This window comes from Dermatophagoides farinae, chromosome 8, assembly GCF_024713945.1.
Source record: "Dermatophagoides farinae isolate YC_2012a chromosome 8, ASM2471394v1, whole genome shotgun sequence".
Taxonomy (NCBI): domain Eukaryota; kingdom Metazoa; phylum Arthropoda; class Arachnida; order Sarcoptiformes; family Pyroglyphidae; genus Dermatophagoides; species Dermatophagoides farinae.
Genome location: NC_134684.1, coordinates 3,665,227 through 3,690,429, shown reverse-complemented (window position 1 = coordinate 3,690,429; position 25,203 = coordinate 3,665,227). Strand labels below are relative to the sequence as shown.

Genomic DNA, 25,203 nt, shown 5'->3' with positions numbered 1-25,203 from the left:
ATGATATCATATCTTATGGATGTTTACATAGTTCATCAATAACCAATAATTGAGAGATTTATTTCTGGTGCCTTAATGATTTTGGCCAATTAGGTCTTGATGTTAAAAGAAATCGCAACATCCTATGTTTTGTAGCATTTCTTAATGCTGATTCAACATGAATCTGAGATATTGTAGCTGGAAAATATTCATTATTTCTTTTCAAAAATGGTTAGCTTTTGGGACAGACATTTATTTTAGAAAAACACAAATAAAATAATTTCACAAAAACAAAACGAAAACATTTTACACGTGACCCGCTGTTTTTTCTTCGTTCCGTTCAAAGAGAACGTTACGAAGCAAAACTTTCATCGTTTTTTGTTAGCAATTTGACAAATCCACCAAATTCCGATGAAGTGATCATTTTCCCTATCCAATTTCCGATGTTTCCAATTTCCGATCAAAATACATTATAATATATTTTGTTTTATTTTATATTATTTATATACTATAAATATTTGGTAATTTTAATTAAAATCAAATGGCATTAAAATAGCCGTCTCTTGGTTAATGATTTTTGTGTCACAATTTTAACCACATACACCCAAAATTTATCTTCAAAAAAAAAAGATCCAACTGATTGTTTGCAAATCTTGTATTTTCATTCGAAACTGCCAGCATCGGTCTTTTCTAGTATTCATGTTAACTTGGTTAATTGCGGCGTTGATGACAGATGTTGTCAACTTCCGGTCTATTCCGATGTGGTCTAATGGTTAGGATTTCTGGCTTTCAAAAATGTATGCCAATTAAGAGTTCCCAGGCGGTCCGGGTTCGATTCCCGGCATCGGAGTTCCTTTTTTGCCCTAATAACCTAAATCCAATTGGAGAATCCAGAATTCATTCTAGAATTCAAGGCGTTGTGTTTTTTTAATTTAAGGCGTTGTGTTTTTTACATTTGACCATGGAAAAAATGAATCATTTTTCAAAAATTAGTGGGGATATCTTGATTCGGATTTTTATGAGTAGTATATAACAGAATCGATTGCGCCCGCGTCATTTATAATGATAAAGAATCATACAGAATATTAATATGGACATTTGACCTTATATTTTTGGCGTCATCTATTGGTACTAATGGGCGTTACTTAAAATGTTGCTCATATTGATCTGTCAGCTGCAAATGTCTATCATCAACATATAATATAAATTTTGAGAAATTTTTGTTTGTTTGTTGATTATTGCGATGTTATTGTTGATATCATCATCATTTAATCATCGATTATTATTATAATTATGTTGTGGGATTTTTTCTATTAATCATCGAATCATTATTAGATGATTCAAATTGACTTTACATTGAATTTTTTCATTTATTTTTCCCAGTTAGTTTGATCATTCCTAATCATAATCCACTGTAGATTGATTGATCATCAAGATGACTGTATCGAATTTATCGAATCAATTAATCGTACCGATAACATTATGGGGATCAAAATCACCCACACACTGTGTTTCGGCCATTATTATGACCGAAGATTTTCATACAATCATTACCGGTTGTAATGATGGACAGATTTGTATCTGGGATTATTCACCCGATAATGATTTGGTAATTTAATTTCTTTTTTTTAATAATCATCACGTGAATTAATTACATATGTTTATGTGTTTAACAGTTGACACCTAGAAGTTTATTATTTGGACATTCATTAGCTGTACTATGTTTGGCTAATGGAAAACAACAAGGTGACATTATGCACTTTGTAAGCTCATCAGAATCTGGGTATGTTATTGAATAATCAATAATCAAATTAATTCATTGAATGAATATCTTTATAAAGTGAAATGTCATTATGGGATCTTTCCGATGGACGATGTATCGAAACGGTTAAACATCAGAATATTCATACAAACATTCAGACCTATGTAATGAATAATGATGAAGTACGATTCTTTTGCAATGGTTATTATTCTGAAATATTAATCATTGATGGTCTAACGTTGGAAACATTGTTTTCATTGAATTCGAAATTAAATCCCGATTGGATTTCTGCCATTCACGTACTTCGTTCGCCTAAAACTCAAGGTTTGACATAGGAATTTGGTGTGATTCTATTTTTTTTATTGTTTCTTCTTTTTTTCAGATGACGTAATAATCGGCCTTTCTATTGCTGGTATAATGAAAGTATGGACATTAGGTGGCCATGAAAAACGATCATTAGAACCAATCTATGAGAATGAATCGAAACCGATCCGTTGTGTCAATGCTACACAGCTTACCTGTTGTGTTTATAATCAACGTACATTATTAATCATTTCAACCAAATATTGGCAAATCTATGATGTTGGTGATTTTGCCCAATTATGTTCAGTAGAAAATAATCGTGGTGAACGATGGCAAGGTGGCCAATTTCTTTCCACTGATCGTGTTATCATTTGGAATGATATGGGCAAATCATTTCTTTATAAATTGCCTGTAAAGTAAGTCTGTTTTTTTGATTGATTGAACAAGAATCCTGGTTATTCGTCTGTATCCTATCCTATCACTGTTGTTGTTGTTGTTGTTTAAATTATCAAACATTTTTTTCCCATTTTTTTAACACGCGCTTTCCTAATCTCAATCTTCTCCTAATAATAATGATAACAATGATATAAAGTAAACTTAAAGGCAAAGCTATAAAGAGGTAAATGTATTTGCCATTCAAGTTTTTTTTATTTCTATTGAAAAAATAATTTCCAATTCTAATATCTGATGTTTTTTGTTTTTATTGAAATAGCTGCGTTCCTGGTAATAATGAATTCCATAATCTTAACACGACCAATCAACCAATTCTATATGCAACATTAATGGTGAAAAATGATAAAGTTTGTATATTTGAATGAATTTTCAAACATTCATAGATTTTTTTGTTTTGTTTTCCACACTTAGTCACGATTACTATGTCCACCTGCCATTGCATTCTATAATCTTGTCACCAAATTGAATGATGATAATTCAAACATTCCAAAAATGGTATTATGTGGTGATTCTTATGGTCGTGTTTCAATCTGGAAATTGAATGATTATTTGGACAATTCTGTACAACAAAATGTTCCGGAAATTGAACCAAATGTTTCCTATTCACTATCAACTGCTTGGAAAGAGTTAAGAGATTTACCATGTGGTATCATTGATACATTGGTATGAATTTGAATTGTTTACTTATCTATAGTAGATAATTTATGATTTTTATTTTGAAATTACAAACAGCTAAAGAAAATTGATGATCATTCAATTAGCTACAAAATAACAGCATCCGTTTACATACCTGCATTGGGTCGTTTAGTCTGTGGACGTGAAGATGGTTCGATTATAATTGTATCGGCCAATCAGACCATTATGTTACAATTGTTACTTGGCCGTCATTTAGCCTATGAAGATTGGCCTCATCATCAGGTTCTTTGTGGCCATTCAGGTCGTGTCAATACGTTATTGTATCCACATCATCTTGAAGAACGTTATGAAGCTGCCCATCTTGTTTCAGGTGGTGTAGATTTTTCCGTCTGTTTGTGGGATATTTTCAATGGCTCCTTACTGCATCGTTTCCCAGTTCATGCAGGTGAAATTACTCAGCTATTTGCACCACCAAAAGATTGTAATCCACGTGTATTAAATTGTGTATGTTCGGTGGCATCCGATCATTCGGTAGCTTTATTATCATTGAAAGAACGTCGTTGCCTAATGCTTGCTAGTCGTCATTTATTTCCAATAACAACGATAAAATGGCGTGCTAGCGATGATTTTCTCGTTGTTGGCTGTATTGATGGATCGGTTTATTTATGGCAAATGGAAACTGGTCATCTTGATCGTGTTCTTCATGGAATGGCCGCCGAAGAAGTACTAAATTCTTGTGATGGAGCTTCCATGAATACGGTGGGCGATCGTTTCGTTAATCCTGCCGTTCATTTATTCCGTGGCCTAAGACATCGAAATCTTGCCGCCATAAAACAAGCAGCCGTTCGTGGTCTACATAATATAAGTGAACATCTACAAAAACAGCGACAAGATGTAATTGATGCATCAATTCGATCACGAACGAATCCATTGCTGATACAAGGATTGCGTACAAATCCAAAAGATCAAGAAAGCCATATATTATTTTTTGATGTTGAAGCTTTAATTGTACAATTATTAAGCGAAGAATATGATTTATTATCGCCTAATACGATGGAATCAACTGGATTAACATCAAATATTGAATATAAACGTTTCTCCGAATTGGCATGTTCAACTGAATCGAATAAACTTTCAGGTAATATAAACATTGATAATAGTAGTCAGATGATATTCATTCGTTGACATTGACAGGTTTATTGGCTAAAATGAAAGACACAGCCGAAAGTGCTGCACAAAAAATTCAAGCAAAAGCTGAATCAGTTGGTTTTAAAAATGTTTCCGGAGATATAAGTGTTGGTTTTTATCGTCGAAATTCTGCCGCATCATCAGCATCTGGTGGTGATGGTAGCGATCATTCCAGCCGATTAGATCATCCAACCAAATTAAACAATCTCTATAGTAGTGATGATCATATGCCTATGGAAATTGCTCGATTACTTTTATCATTACTTCATGCATGGGGCTTAGATTCGGATCTGGATAAAGTTTGTGAATCAAAACTTGGCCTTTTAAGGCCATTACGGCCCGTTTGTTTTGGAATGATCTCGAAAGGTGGCCATATGTCATTATTATTGCCAACATATTTGAATAAATTGGCAGAAAAATCGAAAGCAAATAATGTTTCAACAATATCAAAAATGCCTGTGACATCTCAACAACGAACTAATCAGTCATTAGTTCGAACAAAGAGTGTTAAAATTGCATCAACATTACCGGTAGAATTGCAAATCTGTGAAGAAATGGCACGACAATTCACGTCACGTTTTCATTGGGAATTATCCACATCTATAACCACTAATCATCTTTTATCTGTCATTTCATTAACAAATACATTCATGATAATGGCTAATGCTTCGTTTTCATCATCGAAATTTGAATCTAATCGACGACGATTGATTCGAAAACTTAGTCGACAGAATAGCTCTACTGCTGGCAGTGGTAATACTCCAATCAAAGAACCAACTGTTGTTGAGAATGAAAATGATACAAAAGTCCGACAGCAACAAATTCATGATGCATGGCAATTGATCGGTGCATTACATTGTGTTCTTTTGCCCGATCTGATAAAATCGCCTCATCTTAAACGATCATTAGTCGATCTATTAGCGAGACGTTGGCAAGATCGTTGTATTGAAATTCGTCAAGCTGCACAAGATTTACTTTTATCCGAACTGAAATCAATAGGATCAAAAGGTCGTCGATTGATTGTGGAAGAATGGTCACATTATCTACCCAGTTATGATGATAGATTACCTGATTCTCACATGTCATCAAATTTGGTTCATAATAATATCACTACAAACACCACAGTAACTGGTTCGCATAATATTCAAGCTCATTATAATGCTCATGCTGCTGCTAGTCCATCTACTCCTTTGTCGGATACTTATCATCATCATATGTCAAACACTAATAATAATCATCAATTGAATGAATATTCCGACGCTGAAGAAGGTGATGATGGCGCTGATGATGATAATGATGATGGAGATGATCTTCAAACACCGGGTCATTCGGGTACAATTAAATTCAGTACATCTGGTTCGGAAGGTCGTCGACGACAAGCAACTGCTATTGTTTTGATGGGCGTAATTGGTTCTGTTTATGGAAGTGAAATCGAATCAAACAAAACAACGACGACCGCAACCACATCAAATCGTTTGGATCCAAATGGTTTGCAACCATCACAACCGGTTCGTCGACGTTCGGTTATCGAGGGATTTGGTGGCGGTGGAAATTATAACTTGGCCAGAAAGACAAGCAAAGCATTATCATATCTGTTGTTAGCTCCAACATCAAATTCCTTACCCTATCATACATCATTACGAAGGGCTGCTATTGATTTGATTGGTCGTGGTTTTGTCGTATGGGAACCATATCTTGATGTATCAAAAATATTGCTTGCTTTGTTGGAATTTTGTTGCAGTACCGATACCGAACAATCGATGGTGCCAAGTCTTAAATTCGGTCTACCATTAACACCGGCCGCTGATTCAGCACGTACAGCACGTTATGCCCTTCAAATGATTGCCGAAGCACGACCGGCAGCATTCATAACTACATTGGCCAAAGAAGTTACCCGTTACAATACATTACAACAGCAACAACAAGCATCATTGAATATCATTCCACATCAAACCGTACTGTATCGTTCTCGTCCGGAAATTTTACGTAATCTTGAATTGTTAATTAATGATCATGAAAAAGATGTTTATGACTTGATAATTGAAACGGCCGATATTGTTCTCTATTCATTGGATCAAAATGCTCTTCGAAACAAAGGACTTGGTGAAATGTTTCCTGCTTTAACACGATTCCAAAATGTTACCTATTGTTTATCATCTAAACGTGTTGCCGTTGGTTCAAGAACCGGTAATCTGGCCATTTATGAATTGAAAACAGGAAAATCGCAATTAATACAAGCACATAATGGATTAATTACTTGTTGTGCTTTCTCGCCGGATGGAAAATATCTTGCATCATATTGTTGTTCAGAGAATAAGATTTCATTCTGGCTAACGCAAGCAGTAGGTTTGTTTGGCCTTGGTAATGCCCAAACCAAATGTGTAAAATCACAATCATGTCCACCAATGTCCGAACCGGTAAGATCATTAGGACCATTAAAATCGGCTAAACTAGTCTGGGTATCAAGTAAATTAGTCATATTACTATTTGCCGATGGTAAAGAACATCGTTTCTGTACCTAATTTTGACCTAATTATTATCAATTTTTATCATCAATTTTACATTCGATATACAAACAAAGTCGAATAGTTTGCATGTTTACCTGGTGTTTATCGTTTGTTTGTTTGTTTGTTTTTTTTGTTTTGTTTTGTTCTATTTGTTTAATTTTATCATCATTTATCATTATCATTCCTGTGTGAACTAAATAAATAAATCAGTGTTTCATCAATTTCACAACAACAACAACAACAAAAAAAATAATTTGAGTTTAATGGGCGGATGGCGAGCGAATTGAAAATGAAAAATTCCGTTTGTATAATTATTCTTATTCATTTATTCCAAAATCATCATCATTTAGATTCATCATCAAATAAATGAAAAATATATAAGTAAATATAAAACTATAAAATAATTATTATATAAGAAATATATCTGAAAAAATAAATTTATTATTGCTGTGGCTCGGGTTGTTTGTTTGTATGATGTTTTTTATTATTATTGTTGTTGTTGTTGTTTCGGTCAGTCATCGATCTATGGAAACATATATAACGGCTGATTATTTATTTTGTTGGCTGATTACTCAATTGGCTGTGTGTGTTTGTTTGTTTCAAATTCGGATATATAAAATCAGTTTCGTTTTGGACCCCAAACAACAGGTTGCTCAATGTTGGTTGTTGTTGTTGTTGTTGTATCACCATTTTTATCGCCAACCATAGTTGTACCGCCATTCATGGGTATATTCTCACTATTCTCCATTGTATTATTTTTATTCATTTTTGTTGCGCTGTTAATCAAGTCATCATTTGGGCCACCAAATGCAGGAAAATCTTGTGCACTTGATGTATCAACACCACGAAATTGTTGCCGTGATCCAGGCGATTGATTATTATTATTATTACCACCGCCACCACCACCACCACTACGTGCAGTCTTTTTTTCCCAAGGTGCACCGCGTACAACAAAACCTTTGTTTGATTCTTTCACAACACCAGATGAAGATAAATCATCAAAATTCAGTCGAAATTCGTGATCAGCCGGTAATTGATATTGGACATCCATGTCATCAAGCTAACACATATGAATATAAATAGTGATTAAACACAATGCAAATTAAATGAAAAATAAAAAAAAACACTCACGTAATTATCGGCCAATTCTAATAAATGTTCTTTACATTCTTCAACATTGTCTTTGGCTCCGCTAATGGTCACTGCATCTGGATTTTCACCATTCTGTACTTTAGGGAATCGGATATCCACTTTGAATTGACTCATTATAGTTTTGATCGATCTTCCGCGCGATCCAATCAGCCGTGGATGTAATCGACTATCGATCATTACCTCTTCAGTGACCATATCTTTCAGCTCTTGAATCAATTTCAAAATATGTTCCTTAGCTTTTTGTGCATTCTCCTCATAACCAATGATCGTGATCGTATCGTTTGTTTGGGTTGTTGGTTGTTGTTGATTGCCACCATTGTTCTGGTTATCATTATTATTATTTCTATTCGCTTCTGGTACTTGAATCTGAACATTAAAATTTTTACGAATCGATGTAATGACAACACCACGTTTGCCAATAATCTTTGGATGATAGATTGGATCAACTTGTACGGTAACCTGATAGCTACGAGCTTCTCGATCGGCCTTTTCTTCTTCCAATTTTATCAATTTTTCTTGCAATGCTTTTCGTGCATTCTCCACATTTGTTCGATTTCCAGTGACAACAATGATATCTGATTTCTCGGCCGGTTGTGGAACACGAATATTCACATTATATTTTTCCATTAGATCACGTACTTCAACACCTTTTTGGCCAATAATAAAACGGTGGAATTCAAAAGGAATGCTAATCTCGATTGAAATGGGTACTAATTCCAACAATTCTTGTTTAGCTTTTTCACAGTTTTCACGGCGACCAGTTATGGTAACAATATTGGCTTTATTATCGGCTACAATCTCTTCGCCATCATTGTTGCTATTATTATTATCCGAACGGTTTGGTCGCGCTGGAAATTTAATTCGAACATCATATTCCTGTTGAAGCGACTGAATTCGATTAAGTCGTGTACCCAATAGATGACGATGATGTTGAGCATCAATTTCCACTTCAATCGTTTCTTGAGCATCAAAATCAGAAATAATTTCGAAAATTCGTTGCCGAACAGCTTCAAGACATTCTTTTGGACCTTTCAATGTGATACAATTATTATTCTTGTCCGATTGTGGTGGAAAACTAACATTGACACCACCAAATTCATCGTAAAGTTGTTTACAAAGGGCTGCACTTTTGGATACAAATAGATGACGATATTTTGGATCAACTTGCATTTCAAGTTCGGCTATTTTTTCCAATTCTTTGATTTTAGCTTCAAGTATAGCTCTTGCTTTGTGGACATCTTCTTTCTTTCCGATGATCACCACTCGATCAGAATCATTTGTTTGGTTGTTTGAATCTGATGAAAATTGTACTCTTACATTATTTGTCTGTTCACGAAGTTTATTGATATTCCAGCCATTCTTGCCAATCAAATAACGATGATGTTCAACACGAACTTTTAATTCTTCACTATAATTGTTTGTCTGAAAATCATTCGACATTTCGACCAATAGTTGTTTTGCTTTTTGTACGGCATCTTTTGCTCCACGAATTGTAACACGATCCGAACCAGATCCTTCCGGTGGGAATGTTATGATAACATCTCCACCACATTCATTCATTATGTTTCGAATGTTACGACCTTTTGATCCAAGAATATAATTGTGAATTTTACTCGGAATTATAATGTCCACTTGATTCATATCCGAAAGGCTATTCTGAAGGGTCTGAATTCGTTCATGTGCTTTTTCCACTTTATCTTTAGGTCCAGTGATCACAATCATGTCGCTATCATTTTGCACATCCATTCGAACTCCAAGATCTTCGCGAATCTATACAAAACATGGATGATTATTCTATTTTGTCAAATAGCAACAACAAAATTGATTACCTTTTTGATTGAATCTTTTCCTTGAAATTGTAATAATTGTTTGAGAATAGGCACTTCAAAACGATAATTATTAACAAGAAGTTCTTGATTCAATTTTGATAAATATTTATAACATGGTTCAGCATCCTGTTTGGCACCACGAATTATTACTTTTTCACTGTGTCCATTTTGTTCCGGAAAATTGATCGTAACCTTTTTATTTCAAACACACGAAATCAATTAATGAATCATTATACATTGTAATTCACATCATACTAACCTGATTGAATTTTGCTCGAATATCTCGAATTTTTTCTCCTTTTGAACCAATAATATGCCCATAGAAACGTCGTTCAATTGTCAATTCATAGGTAACTTCATTTTCCAATTTTCGAAGCAAGGTTTCCAATTCATGTTTAGCTTTGGCTACCGATTCCGGTGTACCTTCAATACGAACAAATTGATGGCCAGCATTTGCACTTTTATTATTCGAATTTTTTCCATTATTATTGACGGACGAATCATTGCCAATAACCTGTATGGTTGCTTTTGTTTCTTCACGAATTTGTCGAAGTGTTGCACCATTTTTACCGACAATAAATTTGATATGATTCGGATCGGAAACTTTGATTTCGGTTACAGAATATTGAGAGGCAATTTCTTTTGCACGTTGCTGAATTAGTTGAGCTGCTTTTTGTACATCAGCAATTGGGCCGCTCATTTTAATTCGATTATCGTCTGTTTCGAAGCTAACATTAACTTTTGGAAATTCCTGTGACAATTCCTGAAATTTCGATCCTTTCGGTCCGAGAATGTGTCGATGAATCCAGCCCGGTACGATTATCTCATCTTCCGTCTCTGAATGAGCTTTCTGGTAAAGTACAGCCAAAGCATTGGCTAATTTTTCCCCCTCACCACGAAGAACAATAGTTTCGATCGGCGAATCTGATGCAGGCATTTCAACGGAAACACCGGTTTGTTCCATAATTTCATTCAATGTATTACCTTTCGGACCGAAAATATATTTATGTTGTGTTTTTTTCACCTCAATCGATACCGATTGACAACGTCGTAGTTTTTCTTCATAAATTGTCTTGACTCGGTCCAATGCCATAAGAACACTGTTTCGTTCACCGGTTATGGTAATCTCATCTTTGACCACCGATGGTGGTGGTACATTGACTTTGGCGCCTGTTTCTTTCTGGATTTGATCCAACATTCGTCCGAATGGACCAAAAATGAATGGATGATAAATTTTAGGCACATTGATACGTTCAATAGAACGGGAATAGGCTTCATTTGAAGTTGATTTGATTTCATGTACAGCCTTATCGATTGCTTCACGTGTACCAGTTATCCGGATGACATCAGATTTTTCATCTTGTTTCGGTATCTGAATTTTTGTTTGTGTAGCCTGTTCAAGATCCATCAATTTTTTACCAGCTTTTCCAAGTATCAATCGATGATGTTCTTTTGGTATGGACAAATTATGAACCGTTTGTGCTTGAAATTCATTTGCCAACATTCGTTGTGCCATATCGATGGCTTCTTGTTTGCCTGATAACAAAAACGTTAATGTACCATCTTTTGAATGAGTCAACTGAATTTTGGTTTGCGTTTTAGCCATAATATCGGCACAAATTCTTGATAGTTCTTCATGACGACGATTCAAATCACGATAACGAAGCTCTTCGGGTAAAACACGATACACACGATTAGCTGTACTTGATGGTATTTTCGGTCCTGCCTGATGCGTTGTTATTCCAATGGCAGTGGACGGATGCATCATCATTGGTGATGACGATGTTGATGTTGATGACATATTGAATGGACCGGCTAATGGACCACCGCCCATCGGCAAAGCGGGAAATATATCATCATAATTTGGCGCCGATTGTTTCTTGTTGTTGTTGTTGTTGTTGTTTGATGTTGTCGTCATCATTGTTGAATTTGGATCCTTCATATTATCCGATGATGTAGAACATGATGAATCAACTACATCATCATTAAGGCCATTCATTGCGTGTTCAATGGACGTTGATGTTGTTGTTGTTGTTGCTACTACAGGCGATGAATCACCACCACCATTTAATTGAATATTTTCATTCACAATTTCAGTTCCATCCATTTCAGCCATCATTATTATTCAATTTGGTCAAACCAACGAATATCCAAATGTAAATATAAATAAAGAGTGAATATCTTCAAGATAAATTTTCTTTTGTTTTGTTTTCAAACACAACACACAGAGACACACACACACACATAAAAAAAATCGAAATAAAATGAGGTTACTAATATCAGTTGTTTGTTTTTTTTTGATGCAAATTCAAAAAATTTGTTGATTTGTTTTCGGTTTTCCAATTAAAAAAAAGAAAAAATTTCCACGTTTGTAAATATATAAATAGCAAAGAAAAAAAAACAACAGCAACAAAAATTCAGATTCAGAAAATCATCATCATATAATAAAATATATTTTCATTCAATATAGGGGGGTTTCCAGTAATCGGGCCAATTGTTCACAGTACGAAATCTGTTGGTTTTTTTATGGAATAATAATAAAGAGACAAAAAAAAGATAATGGAAAAAAAATTAATAACAATAAAACATTGATGAAACCAAAAAGTAAGAATTTATTATTGAACACAAAAAATACAAAACCATATTTTTAAACCTGGTGGTAGAGAGACAAAAAAAAGGAGCACTGGTGGTGGTGGTGGTGGTGATGATGATGATGGTGGCTATCCCAAAACAACAACAATTGCCAACAAATCATCATTCAATTGAAGACTAATTTTAATCATCAAAAATTGTATGTATAGAGATGAAATGAAGAAAAAAAAATTATGAAAAAAAAGACACACACACTCGATAAAATAATAATTTTTTTTTAAAAAAAAGATAACAAAAAAATCTGTCATATAAGCAATATCATCATCATCATCATCAATGGTTATTGGTTATAAAAATACAGACATCATATCATCATCATCATTATAATCGCGACGTGGTTCTTTTTTTTTTTTTTTTTTTTTTTAATCATTGAATGATGATGATGATTTTTGTTGCCGAATTTTGTTATATGGTGGTGGTGGTGGATACATTTTTAACGTTTTTGTATGCGTGTGTGCCATATAATATCCCCACACACATTGCACATTTGTTGCTTTCGTGGCAGTGGTATATTATATATTATATTAAACACATACAACGTGTGGATCGAGACTTGAAAAAAAAAATTCACTTGTACTCAAACACAACAATATTGAGTGTTTTCGCTACTAAATATATTTAGCGCTCGCTTGCTTATATTTTTTTTTGTATTGCTATCATTTTCATCTTTCTATATCTCTCTCTTGTTTGCTGAATGATCCACAATTATATTAAATGGCACTTGTTGCGGCCATTGCATAAATATATAAAGAAAAACTTTCAATAGAATATTAATTTGGAAATTGACCACCAGCGCGTTTGGTATGGGTACACACACACACACACACACACACAAAAATCAAAATGGTGACATATGACCTTCGGACAAGTGTTATTATTCGACACATAGACAATTGTCGATTTGAGAGAATCTATATATAATCTACGATAATTTGTCACCAAATACACAAAAAAAAGATCGATCGATATTAATCAATCAATCGAGCATTTTATCATCATCATTTTTTTTTATTAAAAAAAATGATAATGATTTACTTAGCCAACTACACATGCGATTGGACATTTTAATGGTGAAAAAAAAAATTAAATCCTGCAATTTAAGCAAATATATTGAATCCACCATCTATAATGCTGAGTGTGTTATGATGAACAAAAAAAAAAAAAAAAAAATGAACTCAGCACTCAGATATGACACGTTGGCAATTAATTGGTAAATTCAAACAAAAAAAAAATTCCAATCAACATGTGGAATATAATGTGGAAAAAAACCGAAACAGAATCAAAAAAAAAAAAAAAAAAACATTTCCACACTTACCGTACTGTATGATAATCCGTAAAAGCTTTTCACCGAAAAAAGGCAATCGTATTTTGGCCAGTTTGAATCGTTTTTTTTTTGCTGTTGTTGTTGTTAATTATATCCGTTCAATATAATATAACGGGAAATAAATTTGATTTGAACAAAAAAAAAATAAAATTGAATTAGCTACAACATCGGGTGTTGATAAATATAATACGTCGCTGTTGCCGGTTTATTTATAATAATTGAAAAAAAAGAAGAAAAAAACAATTGTTAAAGAATATTTAAACTTCAAAAAAAGAAAACACGCAGCCACACACACACACAAACAAGGATTGAGAAAAAACGGACCATACGATTAATAATAATGATGACGATGATGATTATTATTAACAAATACATACCTTTCGACGTGGAATATATGAATGATGATGATGATGGTATGGCGGCGAATAATGATGATGATGATGTTTAGCGTTGAGAGAAAGACAGAAAGAGAGAGAGAGAGAGAGAGGATATAAATTTTTTTTTTTTAATATTTATTGAGATGGTATTTGTGTTTGTCGAGGATAGTTTGGTTTTGGTTTGGTTTGCCAGTGTATGATCTGCTGATGATGATGATGAGGATCTAGTTTTTTTTTTTTTGCTGTGCGAGGTTGACTCTATCTCTCTCTCTCTCTCTCTCTCTTTATTTTTCTTTCATTCAAACTTGTCTTTTCATTGGTATATCAGACAAATGTGTTTAAATCAATTTTGCTACAAGTGTCTATATGGTTGGTATAGTAGTAAATGGTTGTTCGGTGTATGTATGATAATAATAATAATCGTCGTACTTGGTCGTTATAGTTCGAGGTAGTAGCAACGACAAACAACAAACACTACATATGTTTTGGATATAGATGATGATGATGATTGTTTGGTTGAAAATTCTTCTTTTTTTTTAAAAAAAAACGACGATGCAAAAAACTTGAATTTAGTTTTTTTTTATTATTATTTTATATAGTTGTTTTTAGCGGTGACGTTTTAGTGTTTGGCGAAAAAAAAAGTTAAATATCTGTGTGTCTGTGTGCTGCTGTTATATGCTGTGATATGTCGATGATATTTAGAGGAAAAAAAAGATGGCAATAAAGAGACGGTTGTTGCAGGTTGAAAAAAAGAGATTATTTCTTCTAACCACCACACTCTTACTATTTTCTGGTATTAAAGGTGATATTTTCATATCAACTGACTATCTAAAAACAATCTTTGAAATCTTTGTTTGGATCTGTTTGCATCCAGTGGCTGAATAGATTAGGTGATTGATTGATTGATTGATGGATTAACGAATGAATTCAAATTGACAATAGATAGAAAAAGAGTGAATGATCAAAACCGGATGGCAGTGGTAAGCCGGTTCTTGTTCGATTTTTTTTTCTAACTTCGTCTCTTCTTGTTGGTCAATGTGGATTTAAAGATTTTTTTTTCTTTCGAACAAAACAGCGACATATCTAAGAATCAATAGATTGGTGTATGTTTTGCCATTTTTTCTTGTTCTTTCTTCATGATCGGTTGATGGATTATCAATAATCAATAATTCAAGATATATAAATATAATGATGATGACAATTGGACACATAGGGTGAAAGTTGTTTTATACTTTTTCCCATCAAAACACTATGGCGTTTGTATAATTGTCAAGGAAAAAAAATTCATTTAAAATTTTGCTACCGGTTTATCGGCTTATATAACCACTTGGTTGGTTCATCATATCATTCATTTGGGTTGACTTGATGTCTGTATATATATACAGTTTGAAAATTTAAATTCGAACAAAACAGAACAGAACAGTAATATCAGAGGCAACCATTCAAGTTGGATAATGTAATGATGATCAAGTATTTAAAATATCTTTTTTTTTGCATTTACGAATTGAATTAGAAGGAAAAAAAATCTGAACACGAATAAAAAAAAAAAAAAATAAAGATGTTGCATATATCATATAAAACTGGTTGATTAAAACTGGATTTCTCACCATTTATATCCAAACAACAAAATATATTCATTCGATCGTTGAATTTGATTTTGGCATTCTCAATCACAAAAAAATTGGAAGTATATCTGGAAGTAAAATTTTCATTCATTATCATTGTTTTTTTTTTGAAAAATGAAAAACAAAAACAAAAAAAAATTACCAAGTGTCATTGAATATATGATAAAATTTGGGTAGCAGGCACAATGAGAGAACGTTTTTCTTGTTGTTGATATATCCGGTTTATTGGATTAAAAAAAAGACAATTGATTTCTACATCAATTGATCACAATAAATCGTGATTTTGTTTTTTTTTCGGGAAAAATTTTTAATTCCAAAATTTTGGAAAAAAAATATGGAATCACATCACGAGCATACGTTGTGTGTGTGTTTGTGTGCAGGTTCCAACTTGGCCCTGGAAAATTCTGTGTGCCAAAAAAAAAACTCATCGCGCTACAAATACTTTGACCATACAAATAGGACGTAACACAATTTTAAAAGTGAATTTTTTTAAAAGGTGAAAAATCAATTTTTTTTTATTTTTTTTTTTGGTTGAAAAAAAAGAGAAATCAACAAAAATTTTATTAATCAATAATCGTAAATCAAACGTACAGTTATTATATGAATGAATGAATGAATGAATAAATGAATACATCATGTAGGCACCATACAAACACCTGAAATCCGTTAGTCAATCAACAATCATCATTATGTCCAAATAATTTTTCATTCTGTAATTTAATACATTCATAACCGATTGAATGAAAGCCTGTTTGTAAATAACGGGCAAACAATTCAATACCACAAAGATAATTGATAAATTCATTGGCAACTAGCCAATAATGATTATTTGAATCATTATCATCATTTTTAATAGCGGTGGCTGTAGCTTCAACATTCGAACATTTCGACATAGACATTGAACAATGTAATGTTAGATCATGATGAACATCAGCTGAATCATTATGATGATTGAAATCAAACAAACGATGAATGATTGGCAATATACTTGGTTTATGTGAATGTATGGCCGATGGTATCGATACAATTATACCGTTTTGATGTTGATTATTATTATTATTATGATTCATCGATGATTTTTGATCATCATTATTATTGTTTTTTGATGATTTCGTTGCCAAAATTAGATATTCTTGGCCACCATGTACTTTGACCGGAAGACCAATTTTGGTTACTTTATGCCATTTTAAGTACATGTGATAATCGTAGATTTAATAATGGTAACATTTCATCAATAACAAAATCTTTGTCCAGATTTGTTGTCCAAATAGCACAAACAATCGATGATGATGATGATGATGATGTTTTTTTCAACATTTTCTGTTTAGGACATGATTGCTTTAGACTGTCAATTATGTCCAAAAGAATTCTCGATTCTTGACAAAGACGTCTCATATAATCAAGACTAACAGTTTCATATGTACGTTTTCTTTTTACAGATTTATTATTATCCCATGCTGGATCCATGATAAATATGAATGGATTCCTGGTACATATTAATGATTTGGATGAACTGGTCGTATCGATCGATGTTCGTTTCAGATAACGGGTCAACATTTTAACACCATCAATAACATCGATACCGGCAAATGAACATCGTGGTGGAATAAGAAAATTCGAAAGACCAAATTTAGTTTTGATTGTTTTGGAGAATGGATTACAAAGTAATTTAGTACGATAATTGAGTGATTCAAAACGATTACAGAATAATGAATCTACAAATGATTGAGCTTCAAGATTGGAATTCATTTCCTTTAGATTGATCGATTTAAGCAATGTTTTTTTTGCATTCTTTTTCCCGCCACCACCACCGCTACCACTGCAATCGTTGTCAATGATAAGATATTTTTCAATCAAATTAGTGACCATCAATTTTTCTTCTGTTGAACCAAAATTACCATCCAAAAGAGCCAATTTTTTGTCCAAATTTTTTTTCCTTTTCCGTAATGTTCCATTTGGTTTTTTCTTATCATCAATGGTGATTGATTCTTCATCCAATTTTTTTAACTTCATCAATGAATCACGTTCTGTTTTCATTAGATATGGTTCATTGATGGCAAATAATTTTGGATTAAGTTCATAATGAATTTGACGATTAAAATCATTATCAAACCATTCGAAATTTTGTCGATGTCTTAAGAATAGACCAATATAGCCGGAATCATTTTGTTCGAAATCAATCAAATTTTGTAGCTGTTGTGCCGTACGCGGCGTTAGTGGGTGGTGGTGGTGGTTGTTGTTGTTGTTGTTGAACATTGAGCATATTTTGTTATATTGTTGGCGGTGAAATATTCTTGATGATTCTTCAAAAAAAAAAAAAAAAAATTCGAACAAAGGAAGAACAACAATCAAATAACAATGCTCAAATTATGGAACAATTTTTCATTTCATCGTGTTAATGATGATGATGAAACAGTTTTTCTTTTTGATGATAAAATTAAAGATTGTTATTATTATTATTATTATAAAAAATTAAAAAACGAGCGACATCTTGAACTCAAAATCGTCGAACACGAGCCATAAAATTATTGATCAGCGCGGCCAATATTGTTTGCGTGTGTGTGTGTGTGTGTTTGTGTTTGTTTGTGCATGCGAAAAGATGGCAGAAATGAAAGGATTGATTGATATTTTTTGCGTTTTTTTTATAAACAATGGATTATCCATATAGTACGGTACCACATGTGACCATATCACCAATGATGATCGTGTTCGAATTTTTTTAAAAAATTATGTCGAAGGTTGGTTGGTTGGTTTTTTTTTTTTTTGGTTAATTGTTACTTGTTCACAAAATAATCAATGTTTATGTGTATTTGCAATTGTTTTTTAGAAATTAAAATCATTGGTAACCGTCGGCCTGGGTGCTACCGTCTGTTTTTACGGTCAGTATAATCAAATCGAATATAAATTGACTGATTGATGATTGATAATTAATAATTAATTTTATTTGTCATAGGCTATAATTTGTATCATGGTGATTATCGTTTATGGAGTCGTCATGTTATACCTATTATTCATCTAATGTATCCGGATGCAGAAAAATCACATATTGTTGCCATTACAGCCGCTCGTGTAGGATTAGTTCCACGAATACCCGAAGATAAGGATATCAAGCCCATTCTGGTAAATGACCACAATCATCATCCATCACATTTACTTGAAATAAGATTGTTTTTGTTGTTGTTGTTGATCTTTATAGAAAACAAAATTATGGAATATTGAATTCGATAATCCCGTTGGATTGGCAGCCGGATTCGATAAAAATGGTGAAGCCATCAAAAGTTTATCCGGATTTGGTTTCGGATTTCTTGAGATCGGAACCGTAACACCGGAACCTCAAAAAGGCAATTTCTTGCCACGAGTTTTTCGTCTTTCAAAAGATCGTGCTGTCATCAATCGTTATGGATTTAATAATTATGGCCATGATCGAATGGAAACGAATCTATCACGTCAAGAATCCATTATTGATAAACAAAACATTATCGTTGGCCTTAATCTTGGTGCAAATAAACTCACTGAAGATAAAATCCAAGATTATATCATCGGACTGCAAAGATTTCATGTTAAAAATGAAATTAAATATTTTGTCATCAACATTTCCAGTCCAAACACGCCTAATCTAAGAAATTTAGAAGGTAAAGATCAATTGAACAAATTATTGGATCGTGTGCTTCGTGTGAAAAAAGAATTAGAACAGAAAAATCAGTTGCGTAAACCATTATTGGTGAAATTTTCACCCGATTTAAATGATGAACAAATTAATGATATCGGGAAAATTATGCTTAAATATTCGAATGAAACTCAAACACATGGCCAAATTGATGGTATGATCATATCGAATACGACTATTACACGACCTGCAGATTTAAAAAGCCCAGCAAGACTGGTAAAAGAAGAAGGCGGTTTAAGTGGTCCACCATTGCGAAAATTATCCACCGAAATGATACGAAAAATGTATCGTCTGACCAATGGATCAATACCGATTATTGGTGTTGGCGGCATTGAAACCGGATTAGATGCATATGAAAAAATAAAAGCCGGTGCATCTATGGTACAACTTTATACATCGATGATTTATTTTGTAAGAATTTTTTTCCGAGAAAATATTTGTCCAATTTTTAATTACAATTATTTTTTGTTGTTGTTATCATTTGAATTAGGGACCACCCATCGTTCGTGAAGTCAAATATGAATTGGCATACATGTTGGCGAAAGATGGATTCAAAAATGTCAACGATGCAATTGGTGCTGATTTTAAATCTTTAAAAAACTAAACAATAATAATCATTGATAATAAATCATGATCATAATTATTAGATTTCAATTGTAATCATTTGTATAGAATAAAAATTCGAATTTTTAAATTTCCGGAAACTATTTTTCTGGTATTTAGGGAAACTTTTTCTTTTAGATTTTCCAATCATATTGCATAATGAAACAGCAGGTAAATGTTTTTTTTTCTTAAAAATGTCATCATCATCATCATCATCAATAACTTGAATCATCTTAAATGATGTGAGTAATGTTTATAAATAATCATCATGTTCCATAATTGGATACCAACAATCAATTTTCGATTTTCCATTCTATCCAATTGCGAAGATATTGAAAACGATTCCAAAAGGCATAAAAACCAAAGTAAAAAATCATTATTCTTTCATTATCATTGATAATTAAATTAAAATTTGTCTTTGTGATAATCGTCAAGGTAATCTTATTAAACGACATTCGATTACATATCGTTATCGTCCATTTCGTTATTATTTCATTCATTTTGGTTATGATTCTGTATTAAACATGTTATCATTCGATAATTTCAATGTCTGGTATTATCAGATTCCTATTTTTGCTGGTTTTATCACCACTGTTTGGTTACTACTTAAATTCTGGCGTCATACACGTGAACAACAGATTCGTGTTATACCGGCCAGTTGGAATGGTATCCGTGCTCATCAATGGAGCCTTAATACAATGTTTAACACATCGAGCATCAACTTGCTGCCTATGTCGTTCATTAATAGTTGATGCAATGTACTGTGATTCTTGTGGTGTTTGTTTAGATTTTCAATGCTATGATCATGTAACACGATCTAAATATTTTCATCTGATGAAAAGTTCCGAAAGAAATTCGATACTCGAACCACTTAGTCATTGTAAACGTGTTTCGATATCACGCACTAAAGAAAATTCAAATCAATTCAAACATCATTGGGTACATGGAAACATTCCATCACATTCAAAATGTTTCATTTGTCATCGATATTGTGAGGAAGATGATGAAATGATGGGAAAAGAATCTGGTGACACATCGATGGCCGAACATACATTATATCATTATCGTTGTTGTTGGTGTCAACGAACAGTACATGAAAATTGTTTTCATAAATCAGATTCGAATAACGAAATCGAAGGAAGCTGTGATTTTGGTAAATACCGTTATCTGATCATACCACCACATTATATTATTCATCGTAGAGTATGGACAACATCACAGGGTAAAGCTATTGCATTGGATGAGATTCGAGATTTCTCCAGCAAAGAACCCAAATGGTCACCATTATTAGTGATTGCTAACCGAAAATCCGGTAACAATGATGCCGGTACTATTTTATCAAAATTTCTGCCCATTTTGAATCCATTACAAGTGATCGATTTGAGTGATAAGTCCAACCTGTTGGAGCTAAGTCTACAAATGTGTCGAATGTTGCCTAAAAACATTACCGTTCGAATATTGGTTGCAGGTGGTGATGGAACCATTGGCTGGGTATTGAACACTATTCATCAATTAAAATTGAATCCATCACCTTTGGTGGCCATTTTTCCACTTGGAACTGGAAATGATTTGGCTCGAGTACTTGGCTGGTCGGATATTTTCGATTCAGCTTCAAATGTCAACCATCATGAGATCATTCAATCAGTTTATAATGCTCGTCCAATTAAATTGGATCGATGGTCAATCGAAATTGAACAGATTGATTACTATCATCGATCATATAATCTTTTAATTGAATCATTAAGAATTCCACGATCAATTATGCCATTGGGTAATCGAAATCTTTTCATGTATAATTATTTCTCCATCGGTGTTGATGCATTGGTAGCATTGAATTTTCATCAAACAAGAAAATCAAAAATTTATAATTTCTTATTCAGGTATTATTTTTCAGTTTTTGGTATTTTATTTATTCATTTTATTTTCATTTCCAATTTCAGCAATACATTCATCAACAAGTTCATCTATTTTACATTCGGCACGAAAGATTTATGGGAAAGAAGATGTAAAAATTTGCAGACAAAAATTCGTCTTGAATTGGATGGCGAAAATGTTTGTTTGCCCGAATTAGAATCGATTGTCGTATTGAATATTCAAAGTTGGGGTGGCGGTGTTCGAATGGTCGGCGAGATAAATCGTTTTGATGATTCACGAATGGAAATACTTGGACTCACATCTTCATTTCATATTGGACAAGTTATGATGGGATTATCCAAACCGATATTCCTTGGTCAAGCTAGTCAAGTTAAACTATGGCTCGATGAACATTTACCAATGCAAATTGATGGTGAACCATGGTTACAGCCACCATCAAAGGTGGAAATTAAATGGAATTCTCATGCAAAACTTTTACAAAATGTTATGTAATCATCACTTGTTTATTGTTTTTTCGAAATTAGCATTTTTTGTTTGGATTTGATTCTTTTTTTTGTTGGTTTTTCCTTAAAAAAAATAAAATATTTTTCATTCAAACTTGTTGCATAGGTTTAAGATCGGAAGCAATTTTAAAGTTCGCAGCAGTAGCATCGGTCACTGTTTGTACAGTTTGATCATCGGCTATTTCGATTAAAGTTAGTCCATCTTCAGGGTGGACACGAAAAACGGCCTTTTCCGTTATGATTGTATCGACACAATTCTGTCCAGTCAACGGTAATGAACATTTGGAGACAATTTTCGATTCACCATTTTTACTATTATGTTCCATTGTGACTACAACACGAGTTCCGGATACATGTGATGAAACTAGATCCATAGCACCGCCCATTCCTTTGACCAGTTTACCTGGAATCATCCAATTGGCTAAATCACCATATTGTGATACCTTGAACATAAAGAAAATGGATTCTGATTTTAGCATTTAAGATCTGTAAAAAAAGAATCCTACCTGCATGGCGCCCAACATGGTCACATCAAGATGACCACCACGAATAATGGCAAACGATTCATCGGATGATGTATATGATGTACCGGGAATAGATGTTACTGGTTCTTTTGCCGCATTAATTAGATCTGGATCGATTTCCGATTTTAATGGATATGGACCCATTCCTAGAATGCCATTCTCACTATGGAATGTGATTTTCATGTTTTCGGGCAGATAATTTGCAACTAAAACGGGCATACCAATACCAAGATTAACATACATCCCATTTTGAAGTTCTAAAACTGCTCGTCGGGCTATCCGTTCACGAACTGTATCAAGTTTCGATGTTCCACCTGAACCTTCTTCACGGAATATCATTTTTTCAATCGGTTTCTCAAAATGTTCTCCTTTGAAAATTGTTTTCACATAAATTGATGGTACATGAATATGTTCAGGATTCAATTCCCCAACATCGACAATTTCTTCCACCTCTACGATCGAATGATCAGCTGCTTTACACATTGGAATATTAAAGTTGGCAGTTGTCTTACGAAAAACAACATTTCCCTCATGATCAGCTTTCCATGCCTTAATCAATGCATAATCGGCTGTCAATGCTTCTTCCATTATGAATGGTTTCCCATTGAAAATTCTTTCCTCTTTCGGTCGACTTAATTCGGCCACCGTTTTATCCGGATTATAACGTATGGGAACACCGCCCAGATGAATCTGTGTATTATGGCCAGTTGGCGTGAAAAATGCAGGAATTCCAGCCGCTCGTGCTCGTATTCGTTCGGCAAGCGTACCTTGTGGTACGAATTCAATTTCCACTTCACCATTCAGATATTGTCGTTCTAATTCTCGATTTTCACCAACATACGAACCGATAATACGTTTCAATTGTTTATTTAGTAATAATTGACCTAAACCTTTATCATCAATACCACCATTGTTCGATATGACAGTCAATCGTTGTTTATTCAATTTGGCCAAAGCACGAATACTGTTTTCCGGTATACCACATAGGCCAAAACCACCGACCATTAATCGTGAACCATCGGGAATATTTTTGACAGCTTCTTCGGCATTGGAAACAATTTTAGAAAATTGTTGTTGACTTTTCGAATACGATCGAAATGAAAACGATCTAATAATCGATGTTTTTATTGTCAACAATCGAAATTGACCAGTCATATTGTTTGATTTTCAAATAGCGACAAAAAAAAAATATTGGATACAATGTTAAAAACGTATACGAATGTTCAATATAACCATTGATTAATCAAAACGCCAGTGGCAATAAGTGAAATCCCCGTTGTCCTTGATTTTAATACAACTTGTTACCACATAGAGCGATGTTTGTCTGATGTTTGTTTGTTTGGTTGTATTTGAAATTGTATATTTTACACATACCGTTTTGCATTACGTTACACGCGTAGCAACATAAATGAAATGATGATGATGTTGATGATAAGATCAATCATTCCATTTGAAAATTCAATTTCGATCGATATTTTATTTCGTGAAAAACACTAGCTTCAAATTATGAGAATGAGAAATTTTTCTAGAAAATATTTTTCTGAAAAAACTTTTCTCATTAGAATTTCTTCGTCTTGTTTCTGGATTTAATTTTAATTTTATTTCAATTCAATTACAAATACAATTTGTTTTTTTTTTAATTTTTGTTTATTACAAGTAAAATTCTTTTACACTACACACATACATTCAAAATTCAATAATTTGATTAATGATCCAATTTCAATTTGTTTCAAAGATTTCTTGCTTGTCTTTTTTCCCGTTCCTTAAGACGACGTTCTCTTTCCCATTCTTTCATTCGTATAACGGCATCTTCAAATTCACATTCCGCATATTCATGACGTTCATGTTTACATCGCCAATAAAATGGACGATTATTTTTCAAACAAGCTTGATATTCAATATATTTATGTGCACAATAATCACGATATTTTGGATGCACTTTTGCTGAATCCATTTCTTCTTGGGTGGCGATCATGACTTGAAAATAAAACAAAACAAAAATTATTCAAAAATGATGATGATTATATAAAATACTGTAACCTTACCTCGAGTTTTACGGCCATTTGGAAATCCTTCTAATGGATCGTATGGTGATTCAACACGATCCGATGGATAATTATCTTTGCGTAGATATGGAAACGTATATTTTTCCAAACTCATATGATCTTTTGTCAATCCAATATTTCCCATTGTGGTTTTTTTTTCTTGATTCAATTCGTACCCGGTTAACAAATGTGGAAACGA

General features: G+C 33.2%; 6 protein-coding genes and 1 non-coding gene across 11 annotated transcripts; 3 read left to right on the top strand and 4 right to left on the bottom strand.

Moving 5' to 3' along the window:
- Positions 1 to 734: 734 nt before the first annotated feature.
- TRNAE-UUC (transfer RNA glutamic acid (anticodon UUC)) lies at positions 735 to 829 on the top strand. Its single transcript has 2 exons — positions 735 to 771; positions 795 to 829. It is a non-coding gene; the product is annotated as a tRNA-Glu (tRNA).
- Positions 830 to 1,126: 297 nt separating this feature from the next.
- Rbcn-3B (WD repeat-containing protein Rbcn-3B) lies at positions 1,127 to 7,283 on the top strand. Of its 2 annotated transcripts, XM_047058922.2 has the most exons (9): positions 1,133 to 1,588; positions 1,656 to 1,762; positions 1,821 to 2,065; positions 2,124 to 2,460; positions 2,637 to 2,663; positions 2,757 to 2,844; positions 2,909 to 3,160; positions 3,230 to 4,271; positions 4,328 to 7,283. In XM_047058922.2, the coding sequence occupies exons 1-9, from the start codon at positions 1,415 to 1,417 to the stop codon at positions 6,841 to 6,843; spliced, it is 4,788 nt and encodes a 1,595-aa protein (XP_046914878.2). In that variant the 5' UTR covers positions 1,133 to 1,414; the 3' UTR covers positions 6,844 to 7,283. The 2 variants fall into 2 exon arrangements, with proteins under 2 accessions (XP_046914879.2, XP_046914878.2); XM_047058923.2 differs by lacking the exon at positions 2,637 to 2,663 and having other exon boundaries at positions 1,127 to 1,588.
- Positions 7,131 to 16,201, bottom strand: Dp1 (satellite-binding protein 1 Dp1). Of its 4 annotated transcripts, XM_075733392.1 has the most exons (8): positions 15,930 to 16,201; positions 15,770 to 15,855; positions 14,163 to 15,688; positions 13,777 to 13,979; positions 10,069 to 12,321; positions 9,810 to 10,001; positions 7,960 to 9,750; positions 7,131 to 7,888 (listed from the first exon to the last, which is right to left on the bottom strand). In XM_075733392.1, exons 5-8 carry the CDS (start codon positions 11,926 to 11,928, stop codon positions 7,448 to 7,450), a joined length of 4,284 nt encoding a protein of 1,427 aa, XP_075589507.1. In that variant the 5' UTR covers positions 11,929 to 12,321; positions 13,777 to 13,979; positions 14,163 to 15,688; positions 15,770 to 15,855; positions 15,930 to 16,201; the 3' UTR covers positions 7,131 to 7,447. The 4 variants fall into 4 exon arrangements, with proteins under 4 accessions (XP_075589507.1, XP_075589509.1, XP_075589510.1 ...); XM_075733394.1 differs by lacking the exons at positions 14,163 to 15,688; positions 15,770 to 15,855; positions 15,930 to 16,201 and having other exon boundaries at positions 13,777 to 14,117; XM_075733395.1 differs by lacking the exons at positions 13,777 to 13,979; positions 14,163 to 15,688; positions 15,770 to 15,855; positions 15,930 to 16,201 and adding an exon at positions 12,463 to 12,917.
- A 66-nt stretch (positions 16,202 to 16,267) lies between these two features.
- Positions 16,268 to 18,350, bottom strand: Mettl4 (Methyltransferase like 4). Its single transcript, XM_047058776.2, is given in 2 exon segments — positions 16,268 to 16,977; positions 16,979 to 18,350. Coding segments are annotated over 2 exon segments (1,581 nt in total). The 5' UTR covers positions 18,044 to 18,350; the 3' UTR covers positions 16,268 to 16,461.
- Positions 18,351 to 18,462: 112 nt separating this feature from the next.
- LOC124495385 (uncharacterized) lies at positions 18,463 to 22,529 on the top strand. The gene is given in 8 exon segments (XM_047058747.2): positions 18,463 to 18,525; positions 18,615 to 18,666; positions 18,741 to 18,907; positions 18,984 to 19,865; positions 19,945 to 20,029; positions 20,493 to 20,746; positions 20,748 to 21,937; positions 21,998 to 22,529. Coding segments are annotated over 8 exon segments (3,066 nt in total). The 5' UTR covers positions 18,463 to 18,516; the 3' UTR covers positions 22,425 to 22,529.
- On the bottom strand, positions 22,405 to 24,347 carry SCOT (Succinyl-CoA:3-ketoacid CoA transferase). The gene is made up of 2 exons (XM_047058746.2): positions 22,942 to 24,347; positions 22,405 to 22,878 (listed from the first exon to the last, which is right to left on the bottom strand). The coding sequence occupies exons 1-2, from the start codon at positions 24,112 to 24,114 to the stop codon at positions 22,525 to 22,527; spliced, it is 1,527 nt and encodes a 508-aa protein (XP_046914702.2). The 5' UTR covers positions 24,115 to 24,347; the 3' UTR covers positions 22,405 to 22,524.
- Positions 24,348 to 24,539: 192 nt separating this feature from the next.
- On the bottom strand, positions 24,540 to 25,149 carry ND-B18 (NADH dehydrogenase (ubiquinone) B18 subunit). Its single transcript, XM_047058875.2, has 2 exons — positions 25,005 to 25,149; positions 24,540 to 24,936 (listed from the first exon to the last, which is right to left on the bottom strand). The coding sequence occupies exons 1-2, from the start codon at positions 25,147 to 25,149 to the stop codon at positions 24,689 to 24,691; spliced, it is 393 nt and encodes a 130-aa protein (XP_046914831.1). The 3' UTR covers positions 24,540 to 24,688.
- Positions 25,150 to 25,203: the final 54 nt, after the last annotated feature.